Genomic DNA, 16,926 nt, shown 5'->3' with positions numbered 1-16,926 from the left:
ATACAAAAAACTAGCCGGGCGTGGTGGCGGGCGCCTGTAGTCCCAGCTACTTGGGAGGCTGAGGCAGGAGAATGGCGTGAACCCGGGAGGCGGAGCTTGCAGTGAGCCGAGATCACGCCACTGCACTCCAGCCTGGGAGACACAGCGAGATTCCGTCTCAAAAAAAAAAAAAAAAAAAAAAAAAAAAAAAAAAACAATTACCCCATGAGGAGCCTAAAGCTCCCATATCACTTACCACATAATTATTACATATGATTTACTTTTTGAAAGATGAAAATAGGTCTGGGCCCGGTGGCCCACAGTTGTAATCCCAGCACTTGGGGACGCCGAGGCTAGTGGATCACTTCAGGTCAGGAGTTCCAGATCAGCCTGGCCAACAAGGCGAAACCCTGTCATTACTAATAATACAATAATTAGCTGAGTGTGGTGCCATGCCTGTAATCCCAGCTACTCGGGAGACTGAGTTTCGAGAATCGCTTGAACCCGGGAGGCAGAGGTTGCAGTGAGCCGAGATCAAGCCACTGCACTCCAGCCTGGGCAACAGAGTGAGACTCTGTCTCAAAACAAAGGAGGAGGAGGAGCAGGAAATAGTTTGTGGCTAAAACAATTCTCAATTAAGTTTCACTGTCTCAGAAAGATAAATTTTACGTTATCGCAACAGGGTAAAATGATGGCAGTGATAAATTTTTGCTTAGAAAGAATTACCCCTGCCGGGCGCGGTGGCTCAAGCCTGTAATCCCAGCACTTTGGGAGGCCGAGGCGGGCGGATCACAAGGTCAGGAGATCGAGACCACAGTGAAACCCCGTCTCTACTAAAAATACAAAAAATTAGCCGGGCGCGGTGGCGGGCGCCTGTAGTCCCAGCTACTCAGGAGGCTGAGGCAGGAGAATGGCGGGAACCCGGGAGGCGGAGCTTGCAGTGAGCCGAGATCGCGCCACTGCACTCCAGCCTGGGCAACAGCGTGAGACTCCGTCTCAAAAAAAAAAAAAAAAAAAAAAAAAAAAAAAGAAAGAATTACCCCTACTCTTGCTGTTTAAAGCTTTTTGTTATTATAAGAGAGAAGAAAGAATCTATCTGACCATTAAACCCACCTGAATATATATATATATATATGTATGCATGTGTGTGGTACATATGTGTGTCTGTGTGATATACCTGTTCTTTTTCTTTTTCTTTCTTTTTCTTTTTTTTGAGACAGAGTCTTGCTCTGTTTTCTAGGCTGGAGTGCAGTGGTGCAATCGCAGCTCACTGCAGCCTTCGACTCCCAGGCTCAAGTGATCCTACCATCTCAGATGTGGCTGCAGCCTAGGACTACACGGCCTGCCACCACGCCCGACTAATTTCTTTTTTTTTTGGTAGAGATGGGATCTCCCTGTGTTGCCCAGGCTAGTCTCAAACTCCTGGGCGCAAGAGATCCTTGTGCCTCAGCCTTTCAAAGTGCTGGGATTACAGGCATGAGCCGCTGTGCCCGGACCTAAAGGAATGTATATACGTTTGCATGTATTGAAGAAAACCCAGAGCTAAACAGTAGCTGAAGCGGTCAAAATAGATTTTATTCAGGACAATTGCAATAGGGGAAAAGGGGCCTAGTTTAGAATGGGCTTAATTCCAAATATAACAAGGAAAAATGGGTATGAAAGTATGAAGTGCCAAGGACCAGTAATTTTCCAGTCTCTGACGGAAAACTTTTATCTCTGATGGAAAATTACTATGAAAAAACATTAGGAGTAAAGGGGGAGTCTGGCTAAATCAACCTAACAGAATTCTTGCTGAAGACAGGCCAAGGTGATCAGACATCACCTGGGGGCAATGCAGGATGAGGAATTTGGTCGCTTAATGACGGTGATCTTATATCAAGGTTGGGAATTCTTGCCAGAACTGAACAAAAAAGCTCAAGGTCAGGCTGAGTAGAAAAGCAAGCTCAGAAGAGCCCGACCAAAGTTTGGTCCAGGAGAAAATCTCGGCATATGCAATCACTGACAATGATTTCTACCCTACAAAAAGTGGAAAAAAACAACAGAACATACCCTTTTCCTGTTGAAACAGGTGCCTGTTTTCAGTCAAAATTCTTGTCAAAAGTCAACAGATTCAGATCTTTAAAGACACATGCTCCAAATATTCCACTCAAAAGCAAAGCACAGAAACCACTGCGATAAGAGTTGAAGTGTTCAACATCATTTTGAGGAGACAATAAAATGTTGAGAAAACAATCCTACAACAACCCCTGGTGTACTGATGTTTATGCTCCATTGCTTTTTTATGTAATTTTAATTTTTTCATTTTTAATTATTATTATTTTGAGATAGGGCGTCACTCTGTCACCCAAGTTGGAGTGCAGTGGCGTGATCTTAGCTCACTGCAACCTCCGCTGCCTAGGCTCAAGTAATGCTCCCGCCTCAGCCTCCCAAATAGCTGGGGACCACAGGCCCGCTTTACCACACCCAGCAATTTTTTTTTTTCTTTTCTTTCTTTCTTTCTTTTTTTTTTTTTTTTTTTGGTAGAGATGGGGTTTTACTATGTTGCCCAGACTGGTCTCGAACTCCTGACCTCAAGTGAACTGCCCACGTCGGCCTCCCAAACTGCTGGGATTATAGGCGTGAGCCTATATGAGTCCCTTCATCTCATAAAAATGAATCCCTTCATTTTAAATTTTTTAGGGATTTTAATTTCTTGCTATGTTGCCTAGGATGGAGTGGAGCTCCTGGCATTAAGTGATTCTCCCCTGTCAGTCTCCTGAGTAGCTGAGTGCACGTCACTGAGCCTGGTTTTTTTTATTTATTTATTTATTTATTTATTTATTTATTTATTTATTTATTTTAGGCTAGTCAAGTGAAGCAGCAGGAGTGGATAAGGAGCAAAGATTGTTTTATTTTAAAAGAAAAATTGCCAGGTGCGGTGGCTCACACTTGTAATCCCAGCACTTTGGGAGGCCAATGTGGGTGGATCACGAGGTCAGGAGTTCGAGACCAGCCTGACCAACACGGTGAAACCCCATCTCTAATAAAAATAGAAAAATTAGCTGGGCGTGGTGGCATGAGCCTGTAATCTCAGCTACTCAGGAGGCTGACACAGGAGAATCACTTGAACCCGGGAGGTGGAAGTTGCAGTGAGCTGAGATCATGCCACTGCACCCCAGCCTGAGCAACAGAGCGACGCCGTCCTCCCCCCCCCAAAAAAAAGAAAGAAAAGAAAACAAAAAAAGAAACAAAAATTAAACCCAGTCTGATTTGAGAAAGTACAATTTTACGATAAACTACTACTCAAAGACAGAATCTGTATCTTATTTTTTTTCTCCGTTTCAAGGTAATGGGGCTCAGGACATGCTACCCCAAAATACAGCACCTTGGTATTTGAGGAAACAGAAGCCTGAAAGTCTCTTGCACTTTCTCCTGCCCTTCTTCTTAAAGCAGGCCATGAAAGAATGCTCTGCCCTTCCTCTGCACAAAACCTTCATTCTAGATGTATCCTCTCTATTCCCAAAGAAAAGGAATATCTTTATCCTTAAAGACACAGAGGCACTAAGAAGAATCTGAACAAACAGGCCTTGCTAAGTTCTCCAGTTCCTTTGTTTGTTTGTTTTTCTGTTTTTGGAGGTGGGGGGTCTTACCACGTTGCCCAAGCTGGTCAAGCTGGTCTTGAACTCCTGGATTAAAGTGACCCTCATGTCTTGGCCCCCCAAGCAGCAAGGACTACAGGCTCACACAACAGTGCCCAGCTATTCCCAGTATATTACCATTAGATCAGACTCCCTTTGTCCAATCATACTTCTGCACAACTGTCCACCCCTTTATCAAACTTAGCACAAGTTTCCCTGTTTCGTTGAGTCTTCATTTCTGAAGATTCTCTTTTCACTAAAACTTAAATAAATTTGATTGCTTTTCTCTTGTTAATCCTTTTTTTTTTTTTCTTTTTTTTGAGACGGAGTCTCGCTCTGTCACCAGGTTGGAGTGAGTGGTGCAATCTCCACTCACCGCAGTACCTCCGCTTCCCGGGTTCACACCATTCTCCTGCCTCAGCCTCCTGAGTAGCTGGGACTACAGGCGCACGCCACCATACCTGGCTCATTTTTGTATTTTTAGTGGAGACGGGGTTTCACCATGTTGACCAGGATGGTCTCAGTTCCTGACCTCGTGATCTGCCCACTTCGGCCTCCCAAAGTGCTGAGATTACAGGTGTGAGCCACCGTGCCCGACCAATCCTTCTTTTCTCATGTTATATGTGCCTCAGTCATGAATTTAGCAATGGGTAAAGAAAGAAATCTCTTTCCCCCAACAAAGGCGTTCAGTAAATGTGAAATTGAATAGAAATAAGTTAAATTGATGGTAAAAATTACTGCCATTAAATAAAATCATGAGTCTTAAAATGTTCTGAAATAGCTGTGCTGTACACACATGCTTAATTTACTTAAATTTTGGAATAAAGAGTCCTATCTTGCCCCAATCTGCCCAAATTACAGCCAATAACTTGGCCTACAGGGTGCATACTCTGCCTATTGTAGACTGGTCTGACGAACATGAAGATTCTAGTAGAGAAATAGAATAATGTGAGCAAAACTCCATCTCAAACAAACAAAAAACTTAGCTGGGCATGGTGGCCTGTGCCTATAATGCCAGCTACTTGGGAGGCTGAGGCAGGATAATCGACTGAACCCAGTGGGTAGAGGCTGCAGACAGCTGAGATGGTGCCGCTACACACCAGCCTGGGTGACAAAGTGAAACCCTGTCTCAAAATTTTTCTTTTTTTTTTTTTTTGAGACAGAGTTTCACTCTTGTTGCCCAGGCTGGAGTGCAATGGCACGATCTCAGCTCACCACAACCTCTACCTCCCAGGTTCAAGTGATTCTCCTGCCTCAGCCTCCCAAGTAGCTGAGGTTATAGGCATGTGCCACCATACCCAGCTAATTTTTTGTATTTTTAGTAGAGACAGGGTTTCACCAAGTTAGCCAGGATGGTCTCGATCTCCCGACCTCAGGTGATCTGCCCACCTCAGCCTCCCAAAGTGCTGGGATTACAGCATGAGCCATCGTGCCCAGCCCTCAAAATAAAATAAAATAAAATAAAATAAAATAAAATAAAATAAAATAAAATTGTATGTACAATGTGATCTGCACTATAGGAATCAAATGGAACATCAATAAAAGACCAGAAGGCGCTGGTCTAACTAGGGCTGGGCGCAGTGGCTTTCACCTGCAATCCCAGCACTTTGGGAGGCCGAGGCTTCCTTTAAAAAAATTATTATTATTTTGAGATGGAGTCTTGCTCTGTAGCCAGGCTGGAGTGCACTGGCACGATCTCAGCTCACTGCAACCTGTCTCCAGGGTTCAAGCGATTCCCCTGCCTCTGCCTCCCAAGTAGCTGGGACTACAGGCAAGCACCACCACACCCGGCTAATTTTTTGTATTTTGGTAGAAACGGGGTTTCACCATGTTGGCCAAGATGGTCTCGATCTCCTGCCCTCATGATCCGCCTGCCTCAGCCTCTCAAAGTGCTGGGATTACAGGCATGAGCCACCGCGCCCGGTCTAAAAATTTTTTAATGTAACACTATTAGCATATCAGATCTGCCAGGGAGAGCCAGGGATAGCTGCTGACCTTAGGAAAATTTGTTAGCTTCTCTAAACCTCAGCTTCTTTGTCTATAAAGCATAAACAACAATGCTTCCCTCAAACAACAGTGAAATGTTTGTAAAGTAACACATAGGATAATGCCTGCCCATAATTGGCCATCAGTAAATGCCAGTGTCCATACTGTCATATGCATAATGAGTATGTTAGAACAGAAATTAACCATGATTATTAGGGCTCCAGTGTGTGTGTGTGTGTGTGTGTGTGTGTGTGTGTGTATGTGTGTGTGTGTCTGTGTGCACGCACATGCAAGTATGGGCATCATTAATTATGCTGGGTTTTTCAGGAAGACAAATTATAAACACAGATATATTGACATTTCCGATCTAAGTGGTCATAAACCAGATAGGTAGTTTTATTAGAAGATTTATCCTAAGAACACTCCTTCTATTCCCATTTCTGCCATCCTACCCACACCCACATTCATCGACTACCATGTCTTCATAATGTCGTAGAATGACATTGTCATTATTGTCCTGGTAGAGCATGGAAATGGGAGACAGCTTGGTGGGGACACACACAGCCTGGGGGATCTCTGGGTCAACTGCATGCATCAGGGCTTGCATGAAAGCATAATTGGAGCTGTTGAGAGAGATGGTCAGTGAGAAGGGACACTCTCCGTGGCAGTAATTTGCCATGAACCCCTTGGGGGCAATGATCCACTTGTGCCAACCCAGGTCCTGGAAGTTAATGAACAGCTGGTGACGGTGGCAGAGGTTCTTACAAGAAACCTTGGGGACAGGGATGGCTGCTCTCCTTTTCCGAGAAGGGGGGCACTCATCAGGGTTGAGGGCCACCACCAGCAGGGAAGCATGAAGGGAGCGTCTCAGTCTGGCACAGGTGTCCTCAGGCTGAAAATTCACCCCAGAGTCTCTGTCTTCTTTGACCAGTATCTCCAGGAATAACCCAAAGTTTTTCTGGGGGTTGTCATTCCAATCCTTAGCTACATCCAGCAGGTTGAAGTGAACAGCACCTTGTGGCCATGGGACTGACCGCAACACAAACATTTTACCTGGCTTAGGGGTGGTCTGGCCCCACACATGAGGCTCTTGAACCAGGAACAGAGCCAGTTCCAGCTCTGGTCCCAGGTTATAGTAAGAATTGGGCCCCAAGTCCAGGCCCAGCTGGGCCAGTGTCAACTGTTCTCTTTCTTTGATGGCAGACAGGTTAAAGTAGAGCAGCTTTTGCAGGCAGGAGGAAGCTTGGGAAAATTTCTTTGGGTAAAGAAAGAAACCTAGATGGGAAAAGAGACATGTCAGAGTCATAATAATACCTTTTAGTTCATATCCACCTATATGATATAAATGTCAGATATCCACATATACAATATAAGGGCAGGGAAGAGCCCAAGCCCTATTATGTGGTAGGGTTTGTTTCTCTATTCCTGAAAGCCAGAGGTTCTTATCTTCACATCCACAGGTTCCCAGAGATTCCTGGATGAAATGTAGAGGGTGCACGAACTTAGATGGGAAAAATAATTACATCATTATTTCCACTAAACTAAAGGAAATTTAGCATTTCCTTCATTATGAATATAGGCAACAAATCCCAGTAATATCATCAGGGCCTATGACATTGTTATCACTAATAATCATAGGTGTGTTCATACATTTAGTTGTTGCAAATAACTGAAAACATTTATGGAGGCCAGGCAAGTGGCTTATGCCTGTAATCCCAGCACACTGGGAGGCTGAGATGGGAGATTTGCTTGAGGCTAGGAGTTTGAGACCATCCTGGGCAACATAGTGAGACTCCATCTCTACAAAAAAATAAATAAAGAAAGGAAAAGAAAAAAAAAAAAACACTTATGCTAACACTATACTGAAATTTATGGTAGCTATACGTATAGTCACCTCCCTAGATCTTGTTATGTATTACATTGATAAAGCATTATATACATTACTATATATACATTTGTTTAAAAAATATTTTAAAACTGTATTTCAATACTTAATTGGTTTCTTTTGAAATCCTAAATATTTTACTTCAGGCACTTAAACCATTATTCTGAGAAAAAATCAATAGACTGGGCCAGGCGCGGTGGCTCACACCTGTAATCCCAGCACTTTGGGAGGCCCAGACGGGCAGATAACCAGAGGTCAGGAGACCAGACTGACCAACATGGAGAAACCCTATCTCTACTAAAAATACAAAAAAATTAGCCAGGCATGGTGGCACATGCCTGTAATCCCAGCTACTCAGGAGGCTGAGGCAGGAGAATCGCTTGAATTTGGGAGGCAGAGGTTGTGGTGAGCTGATATCACACGAGTGTACTCCATCCTGGGCAACAAGAGCAAAACTCCGTCTCAATTGAAAAAAAAAAAAATGGCCGGGCGCGGTGGCTCAAGCCTGTAATCCCAGCACTTTGGGAGGCCGAGACGGGCGGATCACGAGGTCAGGAGATCGAGACCATCCTGGCTAACACCGTGAAACCCCGTCTCTACTAAAAATACAAAAAACTAGCCGGGCGAGGTGGCGGGCGCCTGTAGTCCCAGCTACTCCGGAGGCTGAGGCAGGAGAATGGCGTAAACCCGGGAGGCGGAGCTTGCAGTGAGCTGAGATCCGGCCACTGCACTCCAGCCCGGGCTACAGAGCAAGACTCCGTCTCAAAAAAAAAAAAAAAAAAAAAAAGAGTAACCTAGACTGTCAGGTGTTGTTGGCCAAAGTCCAATCATTCAGATTGGCTTTACTTTTTTTTTTTCCGAGACGGAGTCTTGCTTTGTCACCCAGGCTAGAGTGCAGTGGCTTAATCTCAGTTCATGGCAACCTCAGCCTCTCGGGTTCAAGCAATTCTCCTGCATCACCCTCTGGAGTAGCTGGGATTATAGGAGCACACCATGTCCGGCTAATTGCATTTTTAGTAGAGACGGGGTTTCACCATGTTGGCCAGGCTGGTCTCAAACTCCTGACCTCAGGTGATCTGCCCACCTTGGCTTCCCAAAGTGCTGGGATTACAGGCGTGAGCCACCATGCCCAGCCAATTTTTTTTTTAAGTTTTTGTAGAGATAGGGTCTCCCTATGTTGCTCTCCTGAGGTCACAGGATCCTCCCACCTCTCAAAGTGCTGAGATTACAGTCATGAGCCACTGCTCCAGCCTCTCCTCATATTGAAGTACAATGTGATTCTTTGATTTTTGTCCATGGATGCCCTTCTTCTGAAGTTACAAGTGTGCTCTCCGTTTTCTAAGCTAACTTTCCTGCCTGAATTTTCAAATTTTACCTATTCCTCTAGGAAAAGACCCAATAAGTATACTTTTACTATTTTATTTTTTGCATCTTCAATTTTTCCCTTTCCACAAATAACTTATTTGGCCTAACGCCATCATTTTGTTTGGTAGGATGACTTCACGCTTAAGTAGGTATTTTCTGTTTTTTTTTTCCCCCTGAGACGGAGCCTTGCTCTGTCACCTAGGCTGGAGTGCAGTTGTGCGATCTTGGCTCACTGCAACCTCCGCCTCCTGGGTGTTCAATGGATTTTCCTGCCTCCGCTGGAATTACAGGTGCTCGCCACCACACCTGGCTAATTTTTTTTTTGTATGTTTAGTAGAGACAGGGGTGGGGGTGGCGGGCGGGAGAGCTTACCATGTTGGCTAGGCTGGTCTCAAACTCCTGGCCTCATGATCTGCCTGCCTCAGCCTCCCAAAGTGCTGGGATTACAGGTGTGAGCCACCGCGCCCAGCCTTAAATAGGTATTTTCTAAAGTCATTCAGCTTGGGGAGAAATTGCAACTCAAACCCAAACACTCTTAGGCGCCCCACCACCATGCCTCTTCATTCTCAAGCATCATTCAAAACGTAACAAAATTTGGCTGGGCAAGGTGGCTCATGCCTGTAATCCCAGCACTTCGGGAGGTCAAGGCAGGCCATTGCCTGAGCTCAGAAGTTAGAGACCAGCCTCACGGCGAGACCTCATCGCTATAAAAAAAAAAAAAATACAAAAATCAGCCTGGCGTGGTTGTGCGCACCTGTAGCCTGTAGTCCCAACTATTCTACTCGGTAAACTGAGGTGGGAAGATCACTTGAGCCCAGGAGGTGGAGGCTGCAGTGAGCTGAGATTGTGCCACTGCACTCCAGCCTGGGTGACACAGCAAGACCTGTCTCAAGGGAAAAAAAAAAAAGAGAGGAAGAGGAAGAAGAAGAAAAGCCTTGGCCGGGCGCGGTGGCTCAAGCCTGTAATCCCAGCACTTTGGGAGGCCGAGACGGGTGGATCACAAGGTCAGGAGATCGAGACCATCCTGGCTAACACAGCGAAACCCCGTCTCTACTAAAAACACAAAAAATTAGCCGGGCGAGGTGGCAGCGCCTGTGGTCCCAGCTACTCGGGAGGCTGAGGCAGGAGAATGGCGGGAACCCGGGAGGCGGAGCTTGCAGTGAGCTGAGACCTGGCCACTGCACTCCAGCCTGGGCGACAGAGCGAGACTCCGTCTCAAAAAAAAAAAAAAAAAAAAAAAAAAGAAAAGCCTGAAGTACTTGACCAGGCAAATTCTGAGGGAGTACTTCAGGTAGCCTGGATACAGCACGTTTGAAGATGAGCCAAGAATGCATGCTCTAGGAGGAATAGACTATGAGCTTAGAGTTGAGTGTGCAAGCAGAGGTTGTAAAAGGTGAGACTGGGGAAGTAAGCAGCAGCGTCAGAACAGGCAGGGCACGGTGGGTCAACTCCTGCAGAATTCTGCAGACGAGAATTTTACGTGGAGGAGCAGTATGACTCAATATGCATTTTAAAAAGGTAATTCTGGGCTGGGTGCAATGGCTCACACCTGTAATCCCAGCACTTTGGGAGGCCGAGGCAGGCAGATCACCTGAAGTCAGGAGTTCGAGACCAGCTTGGCCAACATATAGTGAAACCCTGTCTCTACTAAAAAATTAGCTGGGTGTGGTGGCACATGTCTGTAATCCCAGCCACTTGGGAAGCTGAGGCAGAAGAATCATTTGAAGCCAGGAAGCGGAGGTTGCAGTGAGCTGAGATCGTGCCACTCTACTCCAGCCTGGAAGACAGAGGGAGACTCTCAAAAAAAAAAAAAAAAAGCAAAATTTATCTTGTATTCTCAAGGCCATACACAGTTCCTGCTCACCATAGGTATCCAATAAATGCTTCTTGGACAAATAAATATTCAAATCTCCTCTCCAGTTGCTGTAAAACTAACCCAGGCTCTAAATTCTGCATCTGAAACACCCGGGAGGTTGTATAGACATGCAGATTCTCAACACCCATTTCAGACTTTGAATAAGAATTGGGTGGGGAGAACAAGGGGCAGGAATGGAGTTGGAGGATCTACTGTTAATGGAAGACCTAAGTTATTTGGTGGGTGGTCAGTTTGGGAAAGTATTGGATGCCACTCCCTGGGATCCTTTTAAAAAAGGATATGACAACTGTATATATTATTACTCTCTATTCACAAATCTAGAATAACCTTTGCCACCCAACAAGAGTAGCCAGGAGGTGCAAATAAGGGAAGCAGGAGTCCTGGGCAAACCAACCTCAAAATTTTTATACCCTGCTTGCCACACAGAAGATGGCAGGATGTGTATATATGGGCTGAAGAGTGGGTCACTGAGCTCCGATTCCTCCTTCACCTCTTTCATCTCAACTGAAGCACAAAGCAGTTGATTCAAAAAACAAAAACCTGTTTCAAATTCTGACTTTTTTCTCACACACTAGCTGTATGATCTTGAATAGATTACAGGTTACCTACTGTCTGAGCCTCATTTCCTTACTGTTAGAAACTTGATAAGAATATCTAACTTCCTCTCAGGATCGTGGGCTGGAATTAAATGAGATAAAATATGAAAAATACCAGCACAAGGCCACATTAGTAATTGCCATTTCCTATTGTCCTTTCTTCACACCACCCAGTTCCAGATGTTTTTCTGGATAACACTCCTATTTCCTTACCTTGGTCTGGGAGAAAGCGAAGTACATTCCCACGGACGCCCAGCTCCTTTACGTAGCATAAGTCTCGGGAGACCCCAGTGGTCGCTGCTGCCTCGCGATCCTGGAAAATTTTCTTCAGGATATAAGGCACGGGTTGGAACTTCTGGGGTGAAGGCGCCTTATCTAAGCCCATAAATTGGAGAAAGACATATTCTTGAAATTGGACTGCCTGGCCAAAAGCCAGAGTTAACAGGAAGCTGAAAGCCAAATCTGGCAAGAATCGAAGCATGGCCTCTAGAGTGGCTATCAGGCTGGGGAGAGCTCCACTGCCAGACTGCCCAACAATTCAGGGGCTGCTAATTTATCTGATGTAAGATAATCAAGTGTGAATTGCTCTCTTCCCAGCTCCTCAAAGGCCATTGGATGTGAAGACGGAATTTTTTTTTTCTCTTCTCTTGCTCTACTATTCCAGGAAAAAGTTCACAGAATAAAGATTACCAATGCATGGACATAAACTCTACAACTATGTGAGGTTGTCGGCAGTAGACAGAGTGAAAAGGAGACATGCATTTATTCATTTAACAAACAGTTACTCAGCATCTATTATGTGCAAGGTGCTGAGGTAGGTGCTAGGAACAGAGCAGTGAATAATTCATAGACTTATAATTCATCATCTGCACAGACCAATGCAGAGGGTCGCATGAGGCACATGACGGCTTTGAATGCAGCCTCACACAAAGTCATAAACTTTTGTAAAACATTATGAATCTTTCTTGTGATTTTTTTTTTTTTAGTTCATCAGCTATCATTAGTGTTAGCTAACATCATTAGTGTTAGTATATTTTACGTGTGGCCCAAGACAATTCCTCTTCTTCCAGTGTGACCCAGGGAAGCCAAAAGATTGGACACCCCTGTATTAGACAAATACCCAAGTAGATTTCATGATTTTATTTTATTTTTATTTATGTATTTATTTATTTTCGAAACAGGGTCTTGTTCTGTCGCCCAAGCTGGAGTGCAGTGGCCTGATCTTGGCTCACTGCAAGTCTCGACTCCCTGGGCTCAAGAAATCATCCCACCTTAGGCTCTGGAGTAGTTGAGACTACAGGCGTACGGCACCACTCCCAGCTAATTGTTTTATTTTTTATAGAGATGGGGCCTTGCCATGTTGTCCAGACTGGTCTTGAACTCCTGGCCTCAAGCAGTCTTCCCACCTCGGTCTCCCAAAGTGCTGGGATTATAGGCATGAGCCACCACACCCAGCCACCAGCCTTATTTCTCACCACCCACCATCCTTAGTGTGGAGGCTCTAATTATATTGACCTATTTGTAGTTCTGTGAGCTGATTTCTTCTCAGAGCCTTTACACAGACCAAGTGCAAAGGTCACCTCTACTTCCACAATTTCGACTCACCAAAATAGATTGAGATACTTCTTTCTCCCACTCAGCCATACTTGGGCATCCATTACAGTTTTTTGTTTGTTTGTTTTTTTGAGATGGAGTTTCGCTTTTGTCGGTCAAGCTGGAGTGCAGTGGCGCTATCTCAGCTCACCACAACCTCCGCCTCCCAGGTTCAAGCGATTCTCCTGCCTCAGCCTCCCTAGTAACTGGGATTACAGGCATGTGCCACCATGCCCGCCTAATTTTGTATTTTTAGTAGAGATGGGGTTTCTCCATGTTGGTCAGGCTGGTCTCAAACTCCCGACCTCAGGTGATCCGCCCACCTCGGCCTCCCAAAGTTCTGGGATTATAGGTGTGAGCCACCGCGCCCTGCCCTCCATTACAGTTTTTGCAGTGCATTTTACAGTGTGCCTCCCTCCCTTTCAGACAACTCATGCCTTGAGGATCAGAACTGCGTCTCTTTGCCTAAGTATCTTCAGTGTGTCTTTTTTCCCCAAAGTATCTCCACTGGTGAGGAAAGTGTCCGGCAGGTAGTAGACATTCGATAAATATCTGTGCAAAAAATAAATTAAGGAATTAATTGGTTGCTATTTCTAGAGGTCTCACTCTTTTATATAGTGAGGTTTTCCTCATTCCTTTTTTTTTTAGAGTTAGAGACTAGGTTTAGGGAGTGTCTCACTATGTTGCCCAGGCTGGCCTTGAATTACTGGATCAAGGGAATCTTCTGCCTCGGCCTCCAAGTAACTAGAACTACAGGCATGTGCCACCACTCCCAGGTCCCACTTCTCTTATCTCCTATTTGTATCTTATCTAACACTTTTAAATTAATCTACAATCTTAACCTTTTTTCAACAATAAGAGTAGGTTGCATTTGGGTTTTCTTTATTTGATTTTCCTGACTTAAGGTCAGAAATCAGACTAACTGGTTCAAATTCTGGTTCCACCACTGATTAGTTATGTGACCATGAGCAAGCCACTCAAGTGTAAAGTGGGAATAAAACATTCTTTGTTAAGGTGCTGAGGGCAACTCATAAAATAATGTATATATGACACTCAGGACAATGTCTGCCGAATGGAAAGCACTCAATAAAAGTTAGCTATTATTATTATCGTCATTATTATTAATTAAAGAGGAGGTTGATCAGGTGCAGTGGCTTGTGCCTGTAGTCCCAGCCGCTTGGAAGCCTGAGGTGGGAGGATCCCTTGAGCTCAGGAGTGCGACGCCAACCTGGGTACGATAGCAAGACCCAGTTCCTAAAGGGAAAATAAAAAGGTTCATCGGAGCACAGCTAAGAGAAAAAGAAAAAGAAAAAAAAAAGTAGGGAGAGAGGTAGTTTGATCGTGGAGGAAAAAAGAAGTAATAGAGAATGTGCAGTTGCCTAGCAGAAAAAGCACCAAATCAGTCAGGGGATCTGAGTTAAGCACAGCATCTCCAATTATGATGTAATCGTAGGCCAGGCGCGGTGGCTCACACCTGTAACCCCAGCACTTTGGGAGGCTGAGGTGGGCAGATCACCTGAGGTCAGGAGTTTGACACCAGCCTGACCAATATACTGAAACTCCGTCTCGACTAAAAATACAAAATTAGCCTGGAGTGGTGGCACATGCTTGTAATCCCAGCTACTCAGGAGGCTGAGGCAGGATAATCGCTTGAACCCAGGAGGCAGAGGTTGCAGCGAGCTGAGATCGCACCATTGTACTCCAGCCTGGGCAACAAGAGTGAAACTCCAGCTCATAAATAAATAAATAAATAAATAAACAATGTAATCTTAGGCAATTCACTCAGTCTTTTATGATATATACTCAGACATGGAAATTTTTCAAAGTGAAGAATTGGAATGGTCTGATATGTCATACAGGGCTAACCTATTTGGGCCTCACTTTGCTTACCTAAGAAATCACAGGATTGAATTTTATTGTTTTTAAAGATTCTATAAGCAGGCCAGGTGTGGTGGCTCACGCGTGTAATCCCAGCACTTTGGGAGGCCGACGTGAACTCCTGAGGTCAGGAGTTCAAGACCAGCCTGACCAACATGGTGAAACCATATCTCTACTAAAAATACAAAACTTAGTGGCGCGTGGTGGCAGATGCTTGTAATCCCAGCTACCTGGGAGACTGAGGCAGGAGAATCGCTTGACCCTGGGAGGCAGAGTTTGCCCTGAGCCGAGATTATGCCACCACACTCCAGCCTGGGCAACAGAATGAGACTCTGTCTCAAACAAAAAATAAAAGAAAAAAAAGATTCTATAAGCAAAGCCACTGTAATTCTGGACTTTGAGCCCAAATCAGAAAATCAAAATCGGCTAAGTGCGGTGGCCGGGTGGATCCTTTGAGGTCAGGAATTTGAGACCAGGCTGGCCAACATGGTGAAAACCCATCTCTACTAAAATACAAAAATCAGCCGGGTGTGGTGGTACATGCCTGTAATCCCAGCTACTCAGGGGGCTGAGGCAGGAGAATTACTTGAACCCGGGAGGTGGAGGTTGCAGTGAGCTGAGATCGCGCCACTGTTCTCCAGCGTGGGTGACAGAGAGAGACTCCGTTTAAAAAAAAAAAAGAAAGAAAAAAGAAAACCAAATCAAGGCAACATAGCTAGGTAGTGTAGAACTGGTTCTGCAGTCATGGACTTAAGACTAAAATCCTAACTCAATCACTTACCGGCTGTGGGGTCCTGGAGAAATTGTTTCTCCAGTCTTTAGTTTTCTAATCCATAAAATGAGAAAAGGAGGTGGGAGAGAATCAGCAAAAATAATGAATGGATACTAGGCTTAACACCTGGATGATTAAACAATCTGTACAACGGGCCCCCGTGACACTCATTTACCTATGTAACAAACCTGCACATCCTGCACATGTACCCCTGAATTTAAAATAAAAGTTAAGGACTGAGTGCAGGTGCTCATGCCTGTAATCTCAGCACTTTGGGAGGCCAAGGCGAGCAGATCACTTGAGGTCAGGAGTTCGAGACCAGCCTGACCAACATGGTGAAACCCTGGGTCTACTAAAAATATGAAAACAATTAGTTGGGCATGGGGGCGCGCACCTGTAATCTCAGCTACTCGGGAGACTGAGGCAGTAGAATCGCTTGAACCCAGGAAGTGGAAGTTGCAATGAGCCGGGATTGTGCCTCTGCACTTCAGCCTGGGCGACAAACAGAAACTCTGTCCTCAAGAATAAATAAATAAATAAAAGTTAAAATGATACAATAAAATAAAATGAGAAAAATATCAGTGCAGCAGAATTATTGTTATCATAAACATAAAAACTTTTCAACTTCACTAGTGAAAAAAAGAAATGCAAATTAAAACAATGAAATGTCTTTGTCTATCCAATTAGCAAGATGAAAAAAGACAACAGCTTGTGTGGATGAGGAAACAAGGAAATTAACACTGTTATTCACAGGTCTGGGTACACATTAACATAACTTATCTGGAGGAAAAATTTGTAATATTGCTAAAAGTTTAAAAACTATTTCTGGCCAGGCGCGGTGGCTCACGCCTGTAATTCTACCACTTTGGGAGACCAAGGAGGGTGGATCACATGAGGCCAGGAGTTCGAGAGAAGCCTGGCCAATATGACAAAACCCCACCTCTATTTAAAATTTTAAAATAAAAATAAAAATAAAAAAATTCAAAAACCCAGCTGGGCATGGTGGTTCACGCCTGTAATCCCAGTGCTTGGGTGGAGCAGAGGCAGGAGGATCCCTTGAGCCCAGGAGCTATGATTGCTCCACTACGTAATTGCTCCACTCAGCCGGGCGCGGTGGCTCACGCCTGTAATCCCAGCTCTCAGGGAGGCAGAGGCGGGAGGATAGCTTGAGCCCAGGAGTTCGAGACCTGCCTGGGCAATATAGCGAGACCCCATTCTCCACAAAAAGGAAGGAAAAAAAAAAGACACACAAAAAAAGTGTAATTGCTCCACTCTAGCCTGAGTGACAGAGCAAGAGCTTGTCTTGGAAAAAAGCAAACAAACAAACGAACACTCAGGAGGAGAACTTCAAACATAATGAAGCTTCCTTTTCAACCCTT

At 44.8% G+C, this 16,926-nt stretch overlaps 1 protein-coding gene across 1 annotated transcript; it reads right to left on the bottom strand.

The window, feature by feature from the left end:
* Positions 1–5,935: 5,935 nt before the first annotated feature.
* On the bottom strand, positions 5,936–11,832 carry LOC105484239 (growth differentiation factor 3). Its single transcript, XM_011745714.2, has 2 exons — positions 11,518–11,832; positions 5,936–6,857 (listed from the first exon to the last, which is right to left on the bottom strand). The coding sequence occupies exons 1-2, from the start codon at positions 11,783–11,785 to the stop codon at positions 6,031–6,033; spliced, it is 1,095 nt and encodes a 364-aa protein (XP_011744016.2). The 5' UTR covers positions 11,786–11,832; the 3' UTR covers positions 5,936–6,030.
* Between the last annotated feature and the right edge of the window lie 5,094 nt (positions 11,833–16,926).

Source organism: Macaca nemestrina, chromosome 10, assembly GCF_043159975.1.
Source record: "Macaca nemestrina isolate mMacNem1 chromosome 10, mMacNem.hap1, whole genome shotgun sequence".
NCBI lineage: Eukaryota > Metazoa > Chordata > Mammalia > Primates > Cercopithecidae > Macaca > Macaca nemestrina.
This window is presented reverse-complemented; position numbering and strand designations above follow the sequence as displayed.

What these genes read in the sequence shown, in the direction of transcription:
- LOC105484239 (XM_011745714.2), bottom strand. Translation starts at nt 11,785, where the DNA reads ATGCTTCGATTCTTGCCAGATTTGGCTTTCAGCTTCCTGTTAACTCTG. An exon ending in TCGCTTTCTCCCAGACCAAG is followed by an intron (nt 6,858 to 11,517) that starts GTAAGGAAATAG and finishes TTTCCCATCTAG; the next exon opens with GTTTCTTTCTTTACCCAAAG.